The sequence below is a fragment of the Meleagris gallopavo genome, chromosome 2 (assembly GCF_905368555.1).
Source record: "Meleagris gallopavo chromosome 2, MGAL_WU_HG_1.1, whole genome shotgun sequence".
In the NCBI taxonomy this organism is placed as follows: domain Eukaryota; kingdom Metazoa; phylum Chordata; class Aves; order Galliformes; family Phasianidae; genus Meleagris; species Meleagris gallopavo.
In genome coordinates this window covers 69,646,244-69,664,885 of record NC_139405.1, presented here as the reverse complement: position 1 = coordinate 69,664,885, position 18,642 = coordinate 69,646,244, and the positions used below count along the sequence as shown (strand labels likewise).

General features: G+C 38.2%; 1 protein-coding gene across 1 annotated transcript in view; it reads left to right on the top strand.

The window, feature by feature from the left end:
* The first annotated feature begins 3,712 nt into the window (after positions 1-3,712).
* The window catches only part of GRIK2 (glutamate ionotropic receptor kainate type subunit 2), a 366,322-nt gene continuing 351,392 nt past the window's right edge, over positions 3,713-18,642 (top strand). The window contains exon 1 of the mRNA XM_085217584.1: positions 3,713-4,112. Coding sequence (XP_085073710.1) covers positions 3,998-4,112 — 115 coding nt within the window. The 5' untranslated portion in view covers positions 3,713-3,997. The remainder of the gene's footprint in view (positions 4,113-18,642) is intronic.

The following is an 18,642-nucleotide window of genomic DNA, read 5'->3' as shown; positions in this document are numbered from 1 at the left end:
AACAGTAGATTAAGTGATTTAAAAAAAAAAAAAAAAATTGTCTGTTCTTAGAGACATAGCTCTGACCTGAAAATGAAAACGATGTCCTTTTAAAAGTGATATGGTAAAACTATACATCCCAGTAGGTGGCAGCTAGCTGGAAGTGGATTAACTTTTATTATGATAACAGCACATGAAAATATGATCTGAAGGAAAAAAGTGCCTGATGTAATAAGGTAATCAAAATCACATCTCTCCTTTCCGAATGAAGCATTGGGCACATAAGATCACCATTTATACCTGACACATACTGAAGAATTTAGTAGGCTTTTATCACTCAGAGAAGATGTAAAGGCCTTAAATGATCTATTCTCCTTCCCCTCCTGTAGCTGAAATACTATTTTTCATACCACCTTCACTTGGACATTGTCCTTGTGTATTAAAAATGTATTACTACCATGTCTACTATAGATGTCGAAAATGTAATACAAATTAAAACGTATAACCAAGGAATTGTGGATTTCCCATTTGCTGATCACTGAAGCAAAGAGGACAGTTTCATAAAGACTTTAATCTGAGAAGCACTGCATAACAGTGGTGACAAGCCCCCAAGAGACAAGACCAGCTTCTCCAGCTGAATATTTTATTAGGGATCTCCAACCGCTGAATTGTATTCTTATAAGGAAGGAAATATGAAAGTGCTTAAGAGCACTTTCCTATGTCCATGTTGAAATTATTCTGGAGGGTGGACAAAAGGATCTTTGTAAAGGTTACTGTTTCTTCCTCTTCCCTCTATGAAGATGAAATGAAGCTAAAGTCCAATTTACAGAAAAGGAGTCTAGAGTGGTGTATTCTGATGGTTCATTTAACTGCATAGACTGTAAATTGTCTTCAGACCCCAAATATTCCTTAAGTTCTAAACATCTTATATCTTGCCAGATTTACTTTTTAATAAGGAAGTGATTTTCTTGAGAAGGCAGTATGGATTAACCACGATCTCCCTTCAAAGTGGGAGTTGAGATTTGAGAGAAGGGAGAGGGTGTTGATGCCGAACATTAGGCAACGTGTGATGGCAGATAAGAAGAGCAATACTCCTGAACCCATAAAATGTCATAAAATAGCGAGCCAGCTAACATAATCGAGTGTATAAGATGTGTCTCTAAAGAAACCGATAACATATTTTAATTTCCTTTCCGTGTCGTGAAAGGATTGGAGGGAAAAAAGGCTCTCGGACACCGGTAGGTCTCGCCGCGTAGGCGACGCGGAGGGGCGCGGGCCGGGAGCGCTCTCCGCGGTGCTGAAAGTCGACGAGCCGGCCGCGCCGGGCGCTGTCCGTGGTGCTGGGGCTGCTCCTGTCAGCGGAGGGAGGTCAGCAAGGAAACCCCCTCAGTCCCACGCGTGCGGCCGAGGGTGTGATGAGGCTGCTGAGCATTTAATAACCAAAGCAATGAATCATAAGGTGTTTTATGATTCTGGTTATTCTATAAACGCCTCGGTGATTTAGGACTTCTGTTGGGCTTGATTACAGCTTTTTTTTTTTTTTTTTTAAATAAGATTCATTAAAGGGGTCACTTTGTCCCGGGCTTGTCTTGTCAGTTGTATTAAAGCTGTTAAGGAATCTTATGCTTTCATAAACGCTTACCAAAACTAAGCTAAATTGAAAAAAAAAAAAATCACTTTGTCAGGAAGCTACGTACAGGCAGTCGGAATTAAAAAGATGCCTAATGTCTTCTATTTCAGTAACATTACAGGAAAGATGACAAAGGAAAGAAATTCTCACAGTGTTCAACAATGTGAGTTTTATTTCTTCTTCAACTAAGATAAAAGATGAAAAAGTTGAAAAGGGAAAAAATGGGATGTAGCAAATACAAGAAAGAGCATTTCTGTGTGCATTTTTTTTTCTCGGAGATATTCTAAGTGTGAACTGAAGGAGTCGCTAGATATCCTTGCTTTTAACACTAGGTGTTCTTTTTAAAGTGCTCCAGTAGTCAAACCGTCTGATTGAATTCCCTGCTAGACTGCAGAACTAGCCATTCATGATACTTATTTCTGACACTGCAGTTATGCCTCCATCTTAAAGAAAAAAAAAAAATCAATGATGTTTAATAATCCCTTCACAGAACATACATTTATTTTCATCAGCATTTTACAGTGTTTTAAGTAAAAGCATGCTGAGGAAACCAAAAGCCATAATGATAAGAAAGTTACTGTGAATTGCAAACACTTTCAGGGATACAAAACACCAACATTACAAGTAATAATTTAAATGTTGCTGTTACTTATTTACATGTCCATGATACAGAGGTATCATTTAAAAACAAACTGGAATTCACCTTTACCGTGTTCTCCTTCTGATAGATTTCTCAGACTATTCTAATTTGCTTGGCATCACCAGCACTTAATTCTGTAGAGTCATATTTATTCTGTATTCATCTGTATGTATGTGTGGGGGAAGTCTCTCAGTGATATTTTCTCTTGTAATAAAAGTCAGGGAGGAAGATAAAGGAGGCAAAAGATATCTACAGGCAGAATATAGAATAAAATGAGTTCGTTTTCCTTGTGAGGAATCTAGGAATTGTATTTTAATATTTTTAATAATGCTTAAGTATACTCAGCAAATAGCATTTAGACTGTGAAGTATGACATATGACAGTCCTAGTTTAACCTATTTTCATGATTACATGCACACAACTAATTGTATTTCAGAAAAAAAGTCTCAACTATTCTAGAGAGTGAGTTCTTTGTAACATCTGGCCATAAGACAAAAGTCCGTGGCTGCAGTTGCAGATACAAACTCAGTACACCACTATCAAACTAGGCAGTGCTATTGTTCCCATTGAGAACTGCAAACTGACAAACTATGCGCACCTTTCAGTACAAGGAGGAACAGCAATACCTGTGAAAGGAATGCTGTCCCTTAAAAAAAAAAAGAGATTGACAAAATAGAATGCAAAATATAAATCTGTAAATCCTCAAGTTACTGTTTAGAGCAAAGCTGAAACACAAGTCTATGCATTCAACAAGGCAGTTCTAGCACTGCCGGTTCCTATTTACTTTGCAAAAGCAGGCTGGTACTATGTAACCACGGGATCCGGGGAAAGTTCCTAAGGACGTACAATAGGCAAACTATCACATCTTCCCTTTTTCATGCATTAATGCGAGTAGCAGTCAGTAAATGTAAATATCATGATCTTTTTTTAGCCTTAACGTTACTTTGACAACATGCATGATTTTATCGTCAGCATTCTCTTTCACAGCTCTAAAGCTAAGTGATTTCGAGCCAGCCAGTCAGCTATTAAAATGCATGAATTGATTTTTATAAAACAGATTCTCTTCTCTCCCATAGCCCTTTCCTCCACCCCCGCCCCCGGCACAGACACTTATAGCTATTGTTCAGAACAACTGAAAGACTAATAACAATTAGAAAGCTGTAAATAAAACCGAGCTGTTTTTTTCCTCCGACAACGCTAAGCGATCAGATCTGTTGCATAATAGAAATCAGGAAGGCTGTCTGGCAGGCAGCCTTAAGAAGAGAGGAGCTATCTCAATTTCTCTCACTTAATCTTGGCTTCGCGTCAGAAGCTGTGTAGCAGTGCAGTAGAATGGGAGCACGGCAAAAGCTTCGCCAGTGAAACGGCTGGTGCTCATTGACTTTCGCTATGTGGTGATACCTCAGCGATTTCTCGAGCTGGATTACCTATTGATTTTCCTCCTTTCTTGCCTCCCAGGTTTACTCGGCTGGACGTTGTGTGTGTTTGGATTTCTCAAGGATTCTCTCCCGACTAACATGGATGTCCCACCATTCCTTGCAGTTGAAGGTTGCTCCTTGGCGCAGTGAATGAAGAACATGCAGGGATTGCTAATGGGTTTGGGAAGCGTAGACTCTCTCCTCTCTCTGTGACCATGCCGTGATCGTGTTTGAGGGCCATCAGTTTACTTATTCTCATTCTCACCTTACCGAGAAACCTGACGGCTTAGAAGGGGGAAGTAAGGCTGCGCGTGTGTGCATAGAAACATCATGAAGATTATTTCCTCTATTCTAACTAATCCAGTCTTCAGATGCACCATTAGACTCCTTCTTTGCTTACTGTGGATTGGATATTCTCAAGGAACCACACATGTATTAAGATTTGGTAAGATTTCTCGACACTTTTTCATTGTGCGTTTCAGCCCGAATGCGATTTACGTAGGATTGACTCCTAAAGGGGTGCTGGGGGACAGCTGGGACGTGCTATCGGAGTCGGGCACCGAAGTCTCTGTGTATTTTGCATCCGGAGGCATGAATTGCTGTGTGTTTTTTTCTAAAGCTGCAGCTCTTTGTAGCCGTAGTAACGGCACGATGATGATAATTATAACAATGGAGAGAAAAATGACTGGCAAACGCTTATGCCTAAGAGGCTGCGGAGCTTGCGTGGCTCCCTCATAATGTACCTTATTTTGTTTCCATAGTAGTGGAAAGCACAGTGCTTCATCAGTTAAAACCTGTCAAGTAGTTGTTAAGTTTCGGCCGCCCGCCTCTGCTCCATCTGAGCGGATGTCGCACGGGCGCGACGCTGTCATCCGACAGCTCGGGGCTGGCTTCCCGCTCGCTTGCCTCTTCTCTGGCGTTTAGGGTTAGAGATGGTTTGTTCCTTTTTCCACGCTTGTGAAAGAATCATTGCGTTACGCTGTAAAAACAAGGCTGTTCTATGTGAGAAAAGTTGCGTGAGTTCCAACACCTCCCCCTTCAACAGAAAGAGAGAACAAAAATCATAGATCAAAATGAGATTTTCAAAAAAGCAGAGAATTTAAAGACTGTCCCGTCTTGACCATGAAACTAAGCTCAGCAGCACTGATCGTGTGCACATTTGTGTATAAATGCATAAGAAAACAAACGAGGGAAACGTTCCGGCCACCATGCCTGCTCTGTCAAAGTTTTGCAGTAGGCAGGGACAGGACGGAAGGGAAAGTGAACTTCACTTCCGAGCCGAGGTGTGCGGGCCGGGAGGGCTGCAGTCCCGGCGGAGTGGGCGAACCGTGGAGGGAGTAGAGGAAGGGACAACCCGAAAGTGGCACCCCCGGGCAGGCGGCAGCCTCGGTGCCTCTCACCCTCACACCGACCACTGGGAGCTGCAGCAGCCTCTGCATCTCTTTCCGTGGGGCACTGAAAACTCTCGTCTTCTCCCGGGAGCAGTGTCTCGGTGTGTTTCTAATTTTGTTTAAATTCCCCTATGCGCTCACTGTTATTTCGAGGGGAAGGTTAGTAATGATTAAAAAGTCACCAGCCTGTTACTGATCTCGTGTGCTGAATTCCTAGTAGCACTTATTTTCTGCTTCCATCTGGTCTAAAGGTGGTGCTTAAGGCACGTTGCTCTTAGCAACCGTCTTGAGGAATGCTTGTTTCTTTGGACATGGCTAAGTGAGTCCGTATATCATTGCCAGGTTGATTTTGCATTCAGTCTGCTCCATAATCATGGCTATGAAATTAGCGCTGGAGCTGTGTAATGTAGCACAGTCCAGTTTGGGCAAACTGGGATTTGTGACTGGTGCCAAGGGTTGGACCTTTGAATTATTTTCAAGCGTAGCTGTGTGTGTAAACAAGCATCTTCCTGGCCATATTACCACCAAGAGGTGAGCTTTCCTCCTTTAGCTTGACATTCTCTCTGAATTGGTAATCCAGACTACCTACCCTGCCGAGCAGTGTTTGGGAGAGACTTGAACAATAAATAATCCTGAAACTGGAGGTAGTACAGTGGGACTCTGCCACCCAGAGTAACCATGGTCCCACATGCATTCATTTTTCTAGGTTAACTTCCACACTGCCTTTGGGTCTTACAGTCAGGTAACAGGATACACTCACTCCATTGTTTGTAGCAGCGAAGACTGAGTCTGCTTCTAAAGCACAGAATGATTTTTCTGGTCTTTAAATTGTCACCAACCCAACTGTAAGGCTTTGAAGCAGGGAGTAGTTGTTTAGCTTATCTTAATATGAAAAATCTTAGGAGAGCTGGAGGAAGACTTCCCCCTTGCTCAGCTGAGCCTGTTGCTCATTGCCTCTGTAAAGAGTCTGAACTGAGCCTGGTCCAGGTGTACAGTGATTCTGCGACTATGAAAGACGTCCAACTCCTTCCCCAGGGCTGGCAGCTCTGTGCAGGGCATGGCGGGAAGAAGGGAGGACCTTTGTTTATTTCTTGAGAGGAGAATATCCCTCCGTTCCTATCTCCCCCGAGTGTCCTTGAGACCAAGGGCTGGGATGCCCGTCTCTGGCCGTGGTTTACTCCCCAAGCAGTGAGAGCTGAGGAGTTCCCTGCAGAAGGCAGCCTGCCAGCCCCCGCTCTTCTTCCTCAGCCAGCAGTGCTATGGCAACAGGGGAGATCTTGGAGCCTGCCAGAGCCCCATCCCACTCATTCCTCCTGTGCAAATTAACCACCATGGATTCACATTGTCCTTCCCACGGCTTCTGTAATTGTTGGGACTAGCCAGCATCTCCTTTCTCTCTCTCTCTCTCAAAGTATCTTTCAGCAACCACGCAGGGAGCTGGAGCCGCCTGGGATGGCGCGGGTTGCATCTGCCCGTGCTTCATGAAGCAGGCACAGGGAGAGGTCGTGCAATGTCTCCGTTCGCACCCAGCCCCGTGTCTGCTGCTGCCGGAATGGGGCAGCCAGGTGTGCAGGCATCGCACCAGCCTCACCGAAGTGACACTCTGCTTCATGTGGTGTGCGAACAGCTTCCCTCTGCCGCTCCTGAATGGCTTCCCACAGGCAAGCCCTGGAAAAGCAGAAGGCTTGTGCCCACCATAGCTGAAGGTTTCTAGCGGGAGCTAAAGCAATTGCTCAGTTAAACTTAAACACGAGCCAGTGCTGTGAGTATCAGGCCAGGTCCCAGCCTGGCAAAAGAGAATAGCAACTGCCTGATATTAGTCTCTCCTTTGCTAGGTGCGATGGAAGCCTTTTCTTTATTAGTTGGCACCGTTACAAAAGCCCAGATCTGTGACCGTCGGCAGATCCTCTCCATTATCGGGGACCACTTTTCACAGTTCTCTGATTCCGTGCCTCTGCGCTGTGGAGGAACAGACCCAGGACAACAGCTCCCAAGAAACACCAAGTAATGGAGCCGGACCAGGCCGGGCCGGGCCGAGTCGTTCCCGAGCCCCATTGTCGCCGGGTCCCGCAAGCCCCCTCGCTCCTGCCTTTCCCCCCCTCGGGGCACGCCGGCACTCGTACGGCTGAATGAGCGAGCCATTAAGAGCTGTTAACTAGCAGTAACTCTCCACCTGAGTTCACCCAAACCCATTTCTTCTCGCCCGAGGCAGTAAGAGGCCGGGCTGCTTAAAACCCTTCTTTTCTTCCCTGTTCCTACGCGGTGCTCTTTGAACTCCACAGTACTCTAAAACGCTCTTCTTTATTTAAATTGCCCCTTCCGGGCCTTGTTTCTGCTACTGAGAGCAATGCGGAGCAGAACCCTGCTCGTCTTTCCTACGGCAAAGGTTGGTGAGCGGGACGGGAAAGAGGTTTGGCCCTAATTCCCTCTCGAGTTACTCAGGTGAAAATGTGTGAAAGATCAAGGATCCTCTCTAGGGAGCTCACAGACCCGATAAGGAGGATGTAAAGAAAATTAAAGGTCCATAGTCTAACCTCTCTGCTAGTTTGGTGTTGCAGGTGTCTGCGGTGAAAGCTGACTTCAGGCGGATAGGAAAGGGGCGTAGGTGGGATGGAACATCTTGAAAAAGAAGAGGGGGGAGGGGAGGTTTGAGGGGCAGAGTTTAAAAGCAAAAGAAAGCTAAGATGAAAGAGGTGGAATACTTTTCAAGGAAAGCTGGTTTTGTACTCTTCCAGGAATAATTTCCTACTACTGACTTTTTTTTTTTTTTTTTTTTTTTTTTTTTTTCCCGAGAGAAAAAGGGAAAACAAAACTAACACATCAAACCATTACAAAAAATAGCGTTTTCCCGCTGTCCTTCGTGAAGCAAAGTAGTAAGAATAGTTGCAAAATAGAGCTATGTACAGTCAATAGCGTAATCTGTGGGTTTGAATAGAAAAAATTGAACAACTCGCCTCCACTGTGGGATCTCAGAGAAGGGAATTATTCTGCACTGGAGAATTCTCTCGTGAAAGTGCGGCACAGGTTTTGTCTGCCGTACTGCTTAAATGAGCCCCCTTTGCTCAGAAGGATTGAGGTTTATCTATACAGGAATGTTTTTACAATGGGGCTCGGCAAAACCAGCCAGGAGGCTGCACCATCGCGTTAGCTGCCTGTGCAGTTGTCAGTGGGGGCCCACCCATACGTTTCTGTGATTTAAGTGACCGTTCTTATCAGATGGCTGTTAGACACAGCAGAGACATGGAAGAGCAGGGAGAACTAGCTCTGTGCAAAAGGCTTTGAAACCAGAGCTCAGATGAGAAATGCCCACTGATTGAGCTGGAGTTTTACTAGAACCTCGATGTGCACCATCTTTCTTCTGCATTTTACACTGGCACTTTTTTACTGGAAGGGCGTAAGCTTTCTGCGTATGTTTAAATGGCAGAACGTACAGAGTTGGCTTTGATCAGATCGAGAGTGTGATCAAAATCTTCAAAGCAAACACTTGTAGTAGCCCTTAGAGGTCTGTGTGTTGTGTGTTGGTAATTCCAATATATAGAGCCAATGAAAATTTTACTGCCAAGGACAAGAAGCTTTAAATACGCGTTAACATTCACACAGAGAGGAGTTCAAAATCAGTCTTACAAACAGCAACAGAAATCTTTGAAAGAGGAATAAGGTTAAGAGCCTCGGGAAGGCAGCAAGGAGGTGAGAAGCATTGTTATTGACTGCTCTAGATTAAACGGCGCAGAGGAAGATTTCAATTTGATAACGTCACAGCCCTTCCTGTTTTTCTTTGCTGCTTCTGCTGACAATTTGGTAAGGTAATTAAATTGGCTGATTGAAGTCACAGTGGTCATGGAGCGATAAAGACCATTTGGATTTAATGGAATTTAGAAACAACAGTGCACTGCACACAACTCTTACAGAACGAGAATTTTAATGACTCATTCAGGGTGCTGACTACATAGAACGTCCTGGATGAGTTTAATTGAAAGGGCAAAGCAGATTAACTGTATACAGTCTTTTTTGCACTAGATAGGGGAATTAGAGTTATCCCTTTAAAAGACTCATTATTGCATTATCAAGATTTAATGTAGGTTAAGAAAGCTTTCATCCGTGTGGGCTGTCTGGAATATCCCCAGATCCTTTCAACCGGTGTTTGGAACTCCAACTGCTTTGTAAAAGGATTTTCATACAATTGTCTGATAGATTAGGTGGTGAGACGTATAACTCACTTCATTCTGACTGCTACCTGGCTTTTGAAGTGATGCAGAGTTCAAGTAATACCTTACATTTGAATGTGGTCGTCGAAGGGAATGGTATCTGTCCCTGGAGATAAGAAACCAGGGAAAAAGAGATTTGCCAGTGTTTTCTAAACTCAAATATTAGGTAATTTTATTTATTTATTTTATATAAGGGAAAATTCACTTGCTTTAGAAAAAATTAAACAAATATTTTCTAATTGTTGCAAAATAATTGTAGATTTTTGTCCCTAACTTAATTTATTTACCTTTTTTTTTTTTTTTTTTTTTCTTCTTAGTTTTAACCTTCACTCACTCCAGTCTCTTCCTGAGGAGCAATTACTAGAAGTTCTGTCAATAATTCAAAAGAGAAACTAGAAAGCACCTTATTTCCATACTCCTCAATCTGCAAGGCAAATTAATGTTTCCTGAATAAGCTTTTTATAATGTTGGGCTGTAATGTATGTTGGAAGATTAGATTAAACAATATGATAACATAGTGTAATTGTGCAGTCACGTCTGAACTGGAATATGGAGAATCAAAGATCACTATCATATTAATACTTATAATTTTGTACTTTTTTTTGCTCCTTTATTCTTCAGTAATAACAGTCTTAGGTTTATATAGTGCCTTCAGTTTAAACAGCCAAAGCTTTCAGTAATGCAAAGAAAACAGAACAAACATGTAATGATCACTATTTCAATTACTGGAGCTCAGCCAGCTCTGGATAAACTAGACAGTATTGTAATAATGTGTAAAACACTAAGCAGAAGTTCAAAAAGTGTATACTTAATTTCATTAAAAGGTAAATCTCAATTAAAACCACAAGGCTTTTTTTTTTTGTGTGTGGAATAAAAAATTAGAGTTGACCCATAGATGTGGTGCTGACCCACAGATGTGGTGCTTAAGACTCCTCTTTTTAAAGTGGTTTGTATCAGCCTGGATTTAGACTTCCTTGAAACTTATTACTGAATAATGTTTCCAAAGTGCTATTGAAATAGAATAGGATTTCATATAGGATCATATTTGGAAGCCATGTTTATCTAATTTTCAAACAATTAAACATTCTTAGGCTATATATTTCTAAAGTATTTCTTCTTCTAGGTCTTTTTGTTTGGGCTAAAGGAGAATGCTGCTAGTATTGTGACTACTTGGATAGTTTGAAATATAACTGTGTTGTAGCCTTTGAATAAAAATGCTCATCCATAGGTGATAATATTTTGTCATTAACATGTCAGAAGGTTAATTCATAAGTCTTATAGAATTTTATTTTTATATTTTTGGAAATGCATTCATTCACGTTTGGTAGAAGTCTATTTTATTATATTTGTGTTTACATTCCTAAACTCTTTTAAAATTTGGTCTTCAATAAAATAGTTATCTGGATTTAAAAGTCAGTTACTGTAAGAATGTTGAAGATATCTGTTGATATTTCAGTACGAGAAAGTCCTTGATCATCAGTTACTAATTCTTAGATTCTATAACACTGATGAAAGAACAGTTCGGGGAGAGCTTAGTATGATTTCAGGAGCAGTTGTTCAGGTGACTTAATGAATTTTCTAATTCACAGTAGGCTGAACATCTTTTTTCTTTTTTTTTTTTTTAAAAAAAAAGGTTAATTCTTTAACATGTATCTCCAATGTTTCTCTGTTGTATAATCTGAATTCAGAAGGTGTAACTAAATCTAGTACCAAATGATCCATGCTGTATATTTTAAAATGGATGAGTGGAAAAGGTAATGATTTATTGTTTATATAGTTTATATCTATTGTTTATAGACAATCAAACATTTTTAAAGAAAAATACTTTTTTTTTTTTTTTTTTTCTTATCATGTGATTTCTTCCCTCTTCATTCCTCCATATATATATATATTTCTTATAGGCCAAAGGTTTTAAAGGCACTGTGTAAACCTAGCCAGAAGGAGAACGTTAATGATATCTTTCTGTTAATTTTTGGAAAGTCTCGGCTTTCCAAACTTTCTGGTAAGCTGAGTGAAAAAGTAAAAAATGCAAGGACACATCTCTACCTAAAACTTGGTATAAACCTGGTTTAAACCTGGTTTTATGCTTCCTTTGTAATATATGGAGATTGAAGGATTAAACTAGGTTGACTTAGAGTGGACAATACTTATGTTGCAAATGTTAGCCTGGATAAACCCAGCAGTTCCTGGGTTCGACCATTGACCAAATGGAATTGGATTAAGCAGGGTTTTCTTGCCATGTGCTGAACTCAAATTCTCAGGTAGAAACTTAACATGGTGAGATAAATTTGTCAATGAGGCAACATCCTGTACCTGATGTTAAAATTAAAAAAAGTGAAACAGAATTCTCACTCGTTCTTCAAAAAACTCACCAGAAAACGTATGATGTTTGTTTTCACAATAGATAATCAAAATCAGACCTGTACATAAGGACTTGTTTGTGAATACTTGTTTTTATTTAACTAATTACTGAAGTTTATTGAGTACATTTTATCAAGCTTGATTTTAAAGATTCAGAACTACTTCAGCTTTGGGAGAGCTTGCCATCTTCACATTTAGCTTTCTCTGTATCTCCAGTAAAATATTTCAAATTAAGTGTTCTGTTTCTCTGAATACAAAAGTAGTTATTACTTTAAAGTGTTTTTTTGTCATGAGGTAACTGAGACTGAATTTAAAACATTTTTATTAAAATGCTCATTCATGTGCATATGCATTCTTACTAGGTAATAATCTGGGTAAAATTACTAAGGATTGCTTTATAATTTAATATTTTGGCATTTCTCTTTCTCCAGAAGCTAAGTATATACAAGTTATATCAATTGTGGAGCTAAATATATTTCAGCTGTATAAATCAGCTCATATTTATACTGTTATTTAAAAATTACAGAACTAGGACACAACTTGCTGAACAATCTATAATAATAAAAGAAATAATAAGAAACAATAGTAACCAAGATACATTTGCATGAAATACTTGAGTCTCACATCTCAACATTTTAAACCGTTTTTCTTTTTCTTTTCTTTTTTTTTTTTTTAAACATGTAATCAACTATTTGAAGTCCTTTCTTTACAGTTCGTGTAGGAAAACCATGAAGAAAGTAGGGTTCTTTTAGGCGGAGACAGAACATATCTTACATTTCTGCCTATGCTTTCTGTGTCAGTACTTGATCATGAGCCAATATCAACTCCTTACACTGTCAGAAAAACATATCCTTTGGTATTGCTAAGTGGATTTAAATTGTATGTTTTTATTTTTATATCACGTGGGATATAAAATCTGTGTATACTCAGCTAAGTTTCTTATAGGTTAATTATTTACAGCTACATTTCATGGGTCACATATTGAAATAAGATAACTTGTAGTATACTTTAAGTGTAATGTTTTCTAACTTTCATAGAATGATCTGTATTGAAAAGGATCATGTAGTTCCAACCCCCCTGCTATGTGCAGGGTCGCCAACCACAAGACCAGGCTGTCCAGAGCCACATCCAGCCTGGGCTTGAATGCCTGCAGGGATGGGGCATCCACAACCTCCTTGGGCAACCTGTTCCAGTGCATCACCACCCTCTGAAAAACTTCCTTCTGATATCTAACTTAAACCTCTGCTGTCTCAGTTTAAAACCATTCCCCCCTGTCCTATCCCTATCCAGCCATGGAAACAGTTGTTCCCCCTCCTGTTTGTACACTGTCTTCAAGTACTGGAAGATCACAATAAGGTCTCCCTGGAGCCTTCTCTTTTCCGAGCTAGACAAGCCCACTTTCCTCAACCTCTTATCATAAACTAAGGTCAGTGATTTACATTAGTACAAGAGAAATGAGAGTCAGATATAAGTTGTTGAGCACTGTTCAGAGAAAGAAATGTTTTAGATTGTTCTAGTGCTAAAGCTATCAATTATGTTAATATCCATATACATTTGTTTATTCATTGCTTTGGATGAGTTGGTGATAGTGTATTTTTTACTAAGATGCATGAAGAGATCCTAAGCTATGTTAAATGGTGCTTGCTCTTCAAGTCATGCCATTTATGCTAGTCTAATTGGTGAAGGATCTCTTTTGAGAATATCTTTCCTTAATTTTTTTTTTCCCCCAATTATCTTTGAAGATCACATTATACTTTATAACAGTTTGATTTTCATTTATTTGTTCTAATTTACAATATTTAACAACATACTATAAAACAAATGCAACATAATGGAGAATTTTTTTCAAGCAGAGGCTTTTTTAAATAATTATTACTTTTTAACATCTGGAAAGAGTGTATTCTTTGAACAAAGATATTGTGGTCCAGTGCTAGCAATAGAACTTTTTGCTGTTCAAGTACTGCAAAACAATCCAAAACTTTGTACTGTGTAGAAGTATACTTGATTAATAATAAAGAACAGTCAGTAAAAAGTGAAAAAAATCATTGTTATTCAGCAACATTTATCCTATGAGGCAGGAAATCTTTAAAATATATTTCATGTTACCTATTCATTAAGGAATTAGATATAAAAGTACATTAGAGAAATTAAAATTATATAGAGTACTTAAAATCAGGAAAATTAATTTGTTCTTCAAATGCTCCATCACAGTCATTTTTTATGCTTGTTAACTGGGACATTTGTGTTCACTTTGCTATACACATTTCACTCACTTCAGTGACTGAAAGTTTTTCATAAAATTCATATAGTACCTCAAAGAAATTATTGGCCTGAATTCAGATATTACACACAAAATTTGTTTTTCTTGCTTCACGTTGTGTCGCTTAACAAAGATCAATATTAAGACTCGAAGCTAGGAAATCTAATTTGTAGAATTATTGCTTATTTGATTTTTACTCTAAAACACTATTTACAGTTCTCATGATTTACTATACTTACAAAATTTCCTTTACCCATATGGATATGTTTTTCATTCAAATAGTAAGATTTTTCTATATAATACATACATATATTTTTAAATCTAGAGTTTCTGGTGTTGCATGGCACCCATATTATAATTCTTTCTAGTCCATGTAAGAATTAACTTTAGATATTTCTCTGTTTGAAGTTGGTATTTTAAAAGAAAGGTGTGCAAAACAGGACCATTGACTAGTCAGCTCTAATAAGATATAAATATGGATTTATTCTTTTTTTGAATATGGTATATTTAGTACTGAGGGAGTACGTCTCGCCGATTTTCGAGAGCTGTGTTTTTGTGTCTGTCCATTTTCAGAGAAGTGTGATTTTTGGCTGACAGTTTTTCAGTACTTGACTTTGTAACTTGAGTGATGGGCTATTTTAAACACTACTTGGTCGTGTCCTCAGATATCCCTGATTACACTATTTTCTCTTCTCCACTCCCCCATCCTCTATATATATAAAATGTATAGGCAGCATGGAGGTAGTTTGAGAGCAACAAAGCTATAGGAGTTGAAAATGCAGCATACAGAAAGGAGCTTAGTGTAGTTAATAAAAACAACAACAACAAAAAACCACTGAAACATGATTTACATACAAATAAACTACATGGACTATGCAAATAGTAGAATTTTTCTTTCTGTTCATTCAAAATTAAATATGAAGATGTTACTTGATAAAGTGATTCAGTAATACCAAAAGGAAAATATAGGACTATTTTTTCGGAGGCTTTGAATTTAATTCAGAATTTACAAGTCTCTTTGCTCATTACTGGATGTCTAGCATAATGTTTACATGAAGTACAGAAGCATAATTCTTGATATGCTAGCATATTCTATTCATGCTCAGATCTGATCTTCTCTTAGTTGTAAAGGAAACATACTTGGACATAGGTCTAGCGAATGGCAAGCTATGAGCATGCCACATATGTAAGCAGCTGAGGGAAGAAAACAGAAATTTAGGAAAGATAGTAGTGCTGAAAGGAAGTCATGTGTATTTGTTTGGATGTCCTTGAGAAGAAAAAGCCATAAAATACATTATTAAGGCTTATCTCTTCATTCTTCAGAAGGTTCTATCATTCACAGTATTCAACATACCTGCAGAAATTTACTTTGTGAGTGTGATATGGCTAAGAAAAATATGCCCAAAAATACATTAAATCAGATTTCCTAATATCTTTTCAAATCTACCTAACCAGAAAAAAAAAATCACGTTTAAAGATCAAATCAGAGTTAGCTAGTCACAACATCTTCAGTGTTATGTTTGTGACATTTTGTGTCTAGACATTGGATGTTTATGGCATAGCAACCGGAGATAAGAATATACCATATTCTCACATAAACACAGTGCGTATTGCTTTCCTGAGCATTTTCCACTCTTTTCATTCATGAGATGGTGCTTGAATTGTGTAAAATGTTGCATCTTGCTCTCTTGTGGACACAGGAGATCTGTCCACATAGATTTCTTTTGACTGCTGACTTAAAATTCGTAAGAAATTTGCAGTGAATGCTTCTGGGAGTCTTTTTTTTCCAGCTACTACAGACCATTCCAAAAATCTTTTTTTTTTTTTTTTCATTTTGGGGTTGCACTATGTACTGGCTTCTTATTCACCAAAATCCATCTGTCAGTTATAAATACAGAAAACTAAAAGCTGTTTATCATCTGCTCTTCTTTAGATATATATTTACAAAAGCAAACATCAACATTTTCATTAATCCATATTAATGGATTATTGAACTTTTGATCGTGGGCCCCCTTATTTTTAACAGTCATTTCAAGACAACAGTGTATTTGTGAATTTAACAAAAGAAGTAGGCAGCAACAGTCTTACAGTTGCAGGCCTGTGTGAATGTATTCACATACATACATTTTCTTGTGGTGATTACCCAAATGTGGGAAAAAGGAAAAAAAGTAGAATTTCTCCTTTGCTGGAGTTGTTTAACATGAAGTGGGAGAATTGCCTGAGGGTACATCAGGGGTCTTTGATGGAAGGACTGATAAGGACTATCCATCTGCTTCCTGACAAGTAGTGTGAGTATGGGATAGCAAGAGGTTGTGAAGGTGGCAGAAACTATTCTCGCATGGTGTTATCTTTGTGAACATTTTTAAAGTGCTCATGAAAACAAACAACAACAAAAAATCACAAGGAATATCATGAAATTCAGCAAAAAATGCACAGTCAAGCATATTCATGAATTAAAAAAAAAAAAAGAAAAAAAAGAAAAAGAATAGTTTAGAATATGTTACTCTAACAAAGAAGAGCTAAATTCTGTGAATGGAACTATGGATATACGTATGCATTCTACAATACCATCATCTAGCCCCAGCTGTTAAGAATTTGGAAAAGGTGTTTGCTATCACATCAACTTGATTTCAACACAGAACAATGGTATTAGCAGAATCTTCATTTAGTGTGAACTGGTGTCTGCCTCTGCACTAGAACCAGAGGAGTGCTAAAATTGGCAGGTGTAACTAGAAGTACTGTAAATCAGAAGATCATATTAAAGTTGATTTCTGCTAAGCTTGGCAGCCTACAACTACAAAACTATAATTAACCCTCAGGCAGTTTTTCTGGCCTCCACTGTACCAAACTATGATATGTTGAGGACCAGCACATAGTTCTTTGTTGGGCAATTAAGGAAACATCTGAAGAGGGAGAAGGTCTTCATTACTGCCATATCTGGTAAAGTACAATTTCCACAAAAGCTTACCCACATGAATAAATTTAGAAGTATTAAAAATAGTTGGAAAGTCAGAAGGGATTTTATTACCCTGATTCATCCTGTTGAGCCGTTATTTTTAAAGACAAGAGGCAGAAGAAAGTGACTAAAAATTAGCTTATGTATTAGAGTTCATTTATTCTGAAGCTGAAATCATACATGGAAGATCATGTTGCCTACCTTGGCAGAAAATAAAACTCAAAACCAGAAAATATTGGCTTTTCTGTCATCCTAAAGATAGATAGTAGAATGAGAGGAAAAGTGAAAGACAGTAGTCTGAGTATTGATGAAATATTTTGCAGCTAGAAAAGATAGAGCTGGTGAATAAAAGGATTTTCTGTCAGGGCTGGCAAAGGAAATGAATACACTGAGATTTTCAGATGTGTATTAAGTATTCTAAGACATATTATCCTTAATATAATATTTTATGTTTGCAGTGTAATTCACCTAGAACTATAAAGGTTATAGTTTTTTTTTTTTTTTTCTTTTAAAAATATCCTTAGCATGTTTTATAATTGCAGTTTTCTTAATTAAGTTTTTTATATTCTTTGGAAATGTGTGGCTTTTCAGCAGAATGTAAGACTTTTAGACACTCATTTAGCTTGATTTACATCACAGGCAAGCAATTTTGCAGAGAAAGCTTATTTCAGAGCTAGAACTAACATTAACATTTTTACAAAATGTGCAAATTTTGTTTTTAATTTGGATTGTAGTATATATGTATTTTTTCTTTTAATTTATTTTATAATCTTTGCTTCAGTAGGAAACAATCTCATATAAACACTGTCATGAGCTATACAAATAGGGAGTAAGTGGGACAAAACCTTTCAAAACTTATAAGGTTCCATTTTCAAAAAATGTCTTAAATTGGATGTGCTTCAAATGCCTTGGGTAATGGGCTTCGGGCATGCTGTAACTTCACATAAGTGTAAGTATCCTTTTCCCTGATCTGGGCCTACATGATTCAAGATATATCTGTTCTATGTTTCTCTGTATCAGATTTAATGCAGGTATAATCCCAACTTCTACAATAAGAAATTTTATTAAGAAATTCAAAATGAAACTGACAGTAGCTGATGCCTGTAGAGCTGCTTTCAATGTTACTTTCCCTTTAATATACAATGTTATTAAGAAAGGACCTGATAAAAATGTAATTTTATGGTATGAATATATTTATTTCTAGAAAAGTAGAAAATCATGAACAACAGAGGGAGGAGACTAATTAATGGTTATTCTTTTTTCTTTTTTCTTTTTTCTTTTTTTTTTTTTTTTGCAATAAGATTTGATTATCTTCAGACAAGGTATTTTTAAAAGAAAAAAGACACACCAACAACGAAAAATAAAATGATGTTATTCATTACCAAGGAATGTTCTGGCCCTTATCTTTTCAGCAGTCTAAGGAAGAAAGATCTTCACTGGACACTAGTAGCTACTATTGGCTCTGTAAATCCCTGCCTAATTATGGAAAATGGGATAAAACAGAGTAAAAGTTATTCTGTGCTTGTCTTGCTTCTTTCTTTTCCTTTACATTTTGATTGTTGCAAGATGTTGCAAACAGGGTTGTGTGTGTTAGGAAAATGGATCTTTTCAGCTACTTTATAGCCAATCTTATGCTCTCCATAAAAAACACATCATCATAGAATATAGAAAATAATATCAGTGAGCTGCTGGACTGTTACTGGAGATTAAGATAAAGAAGGTGAAGAAACAAGTAATAGAGTCTCCATACATGGATGAGATAATGGGAATCCTTTAGATACTGTAGAGGAAAAGGGAATTTT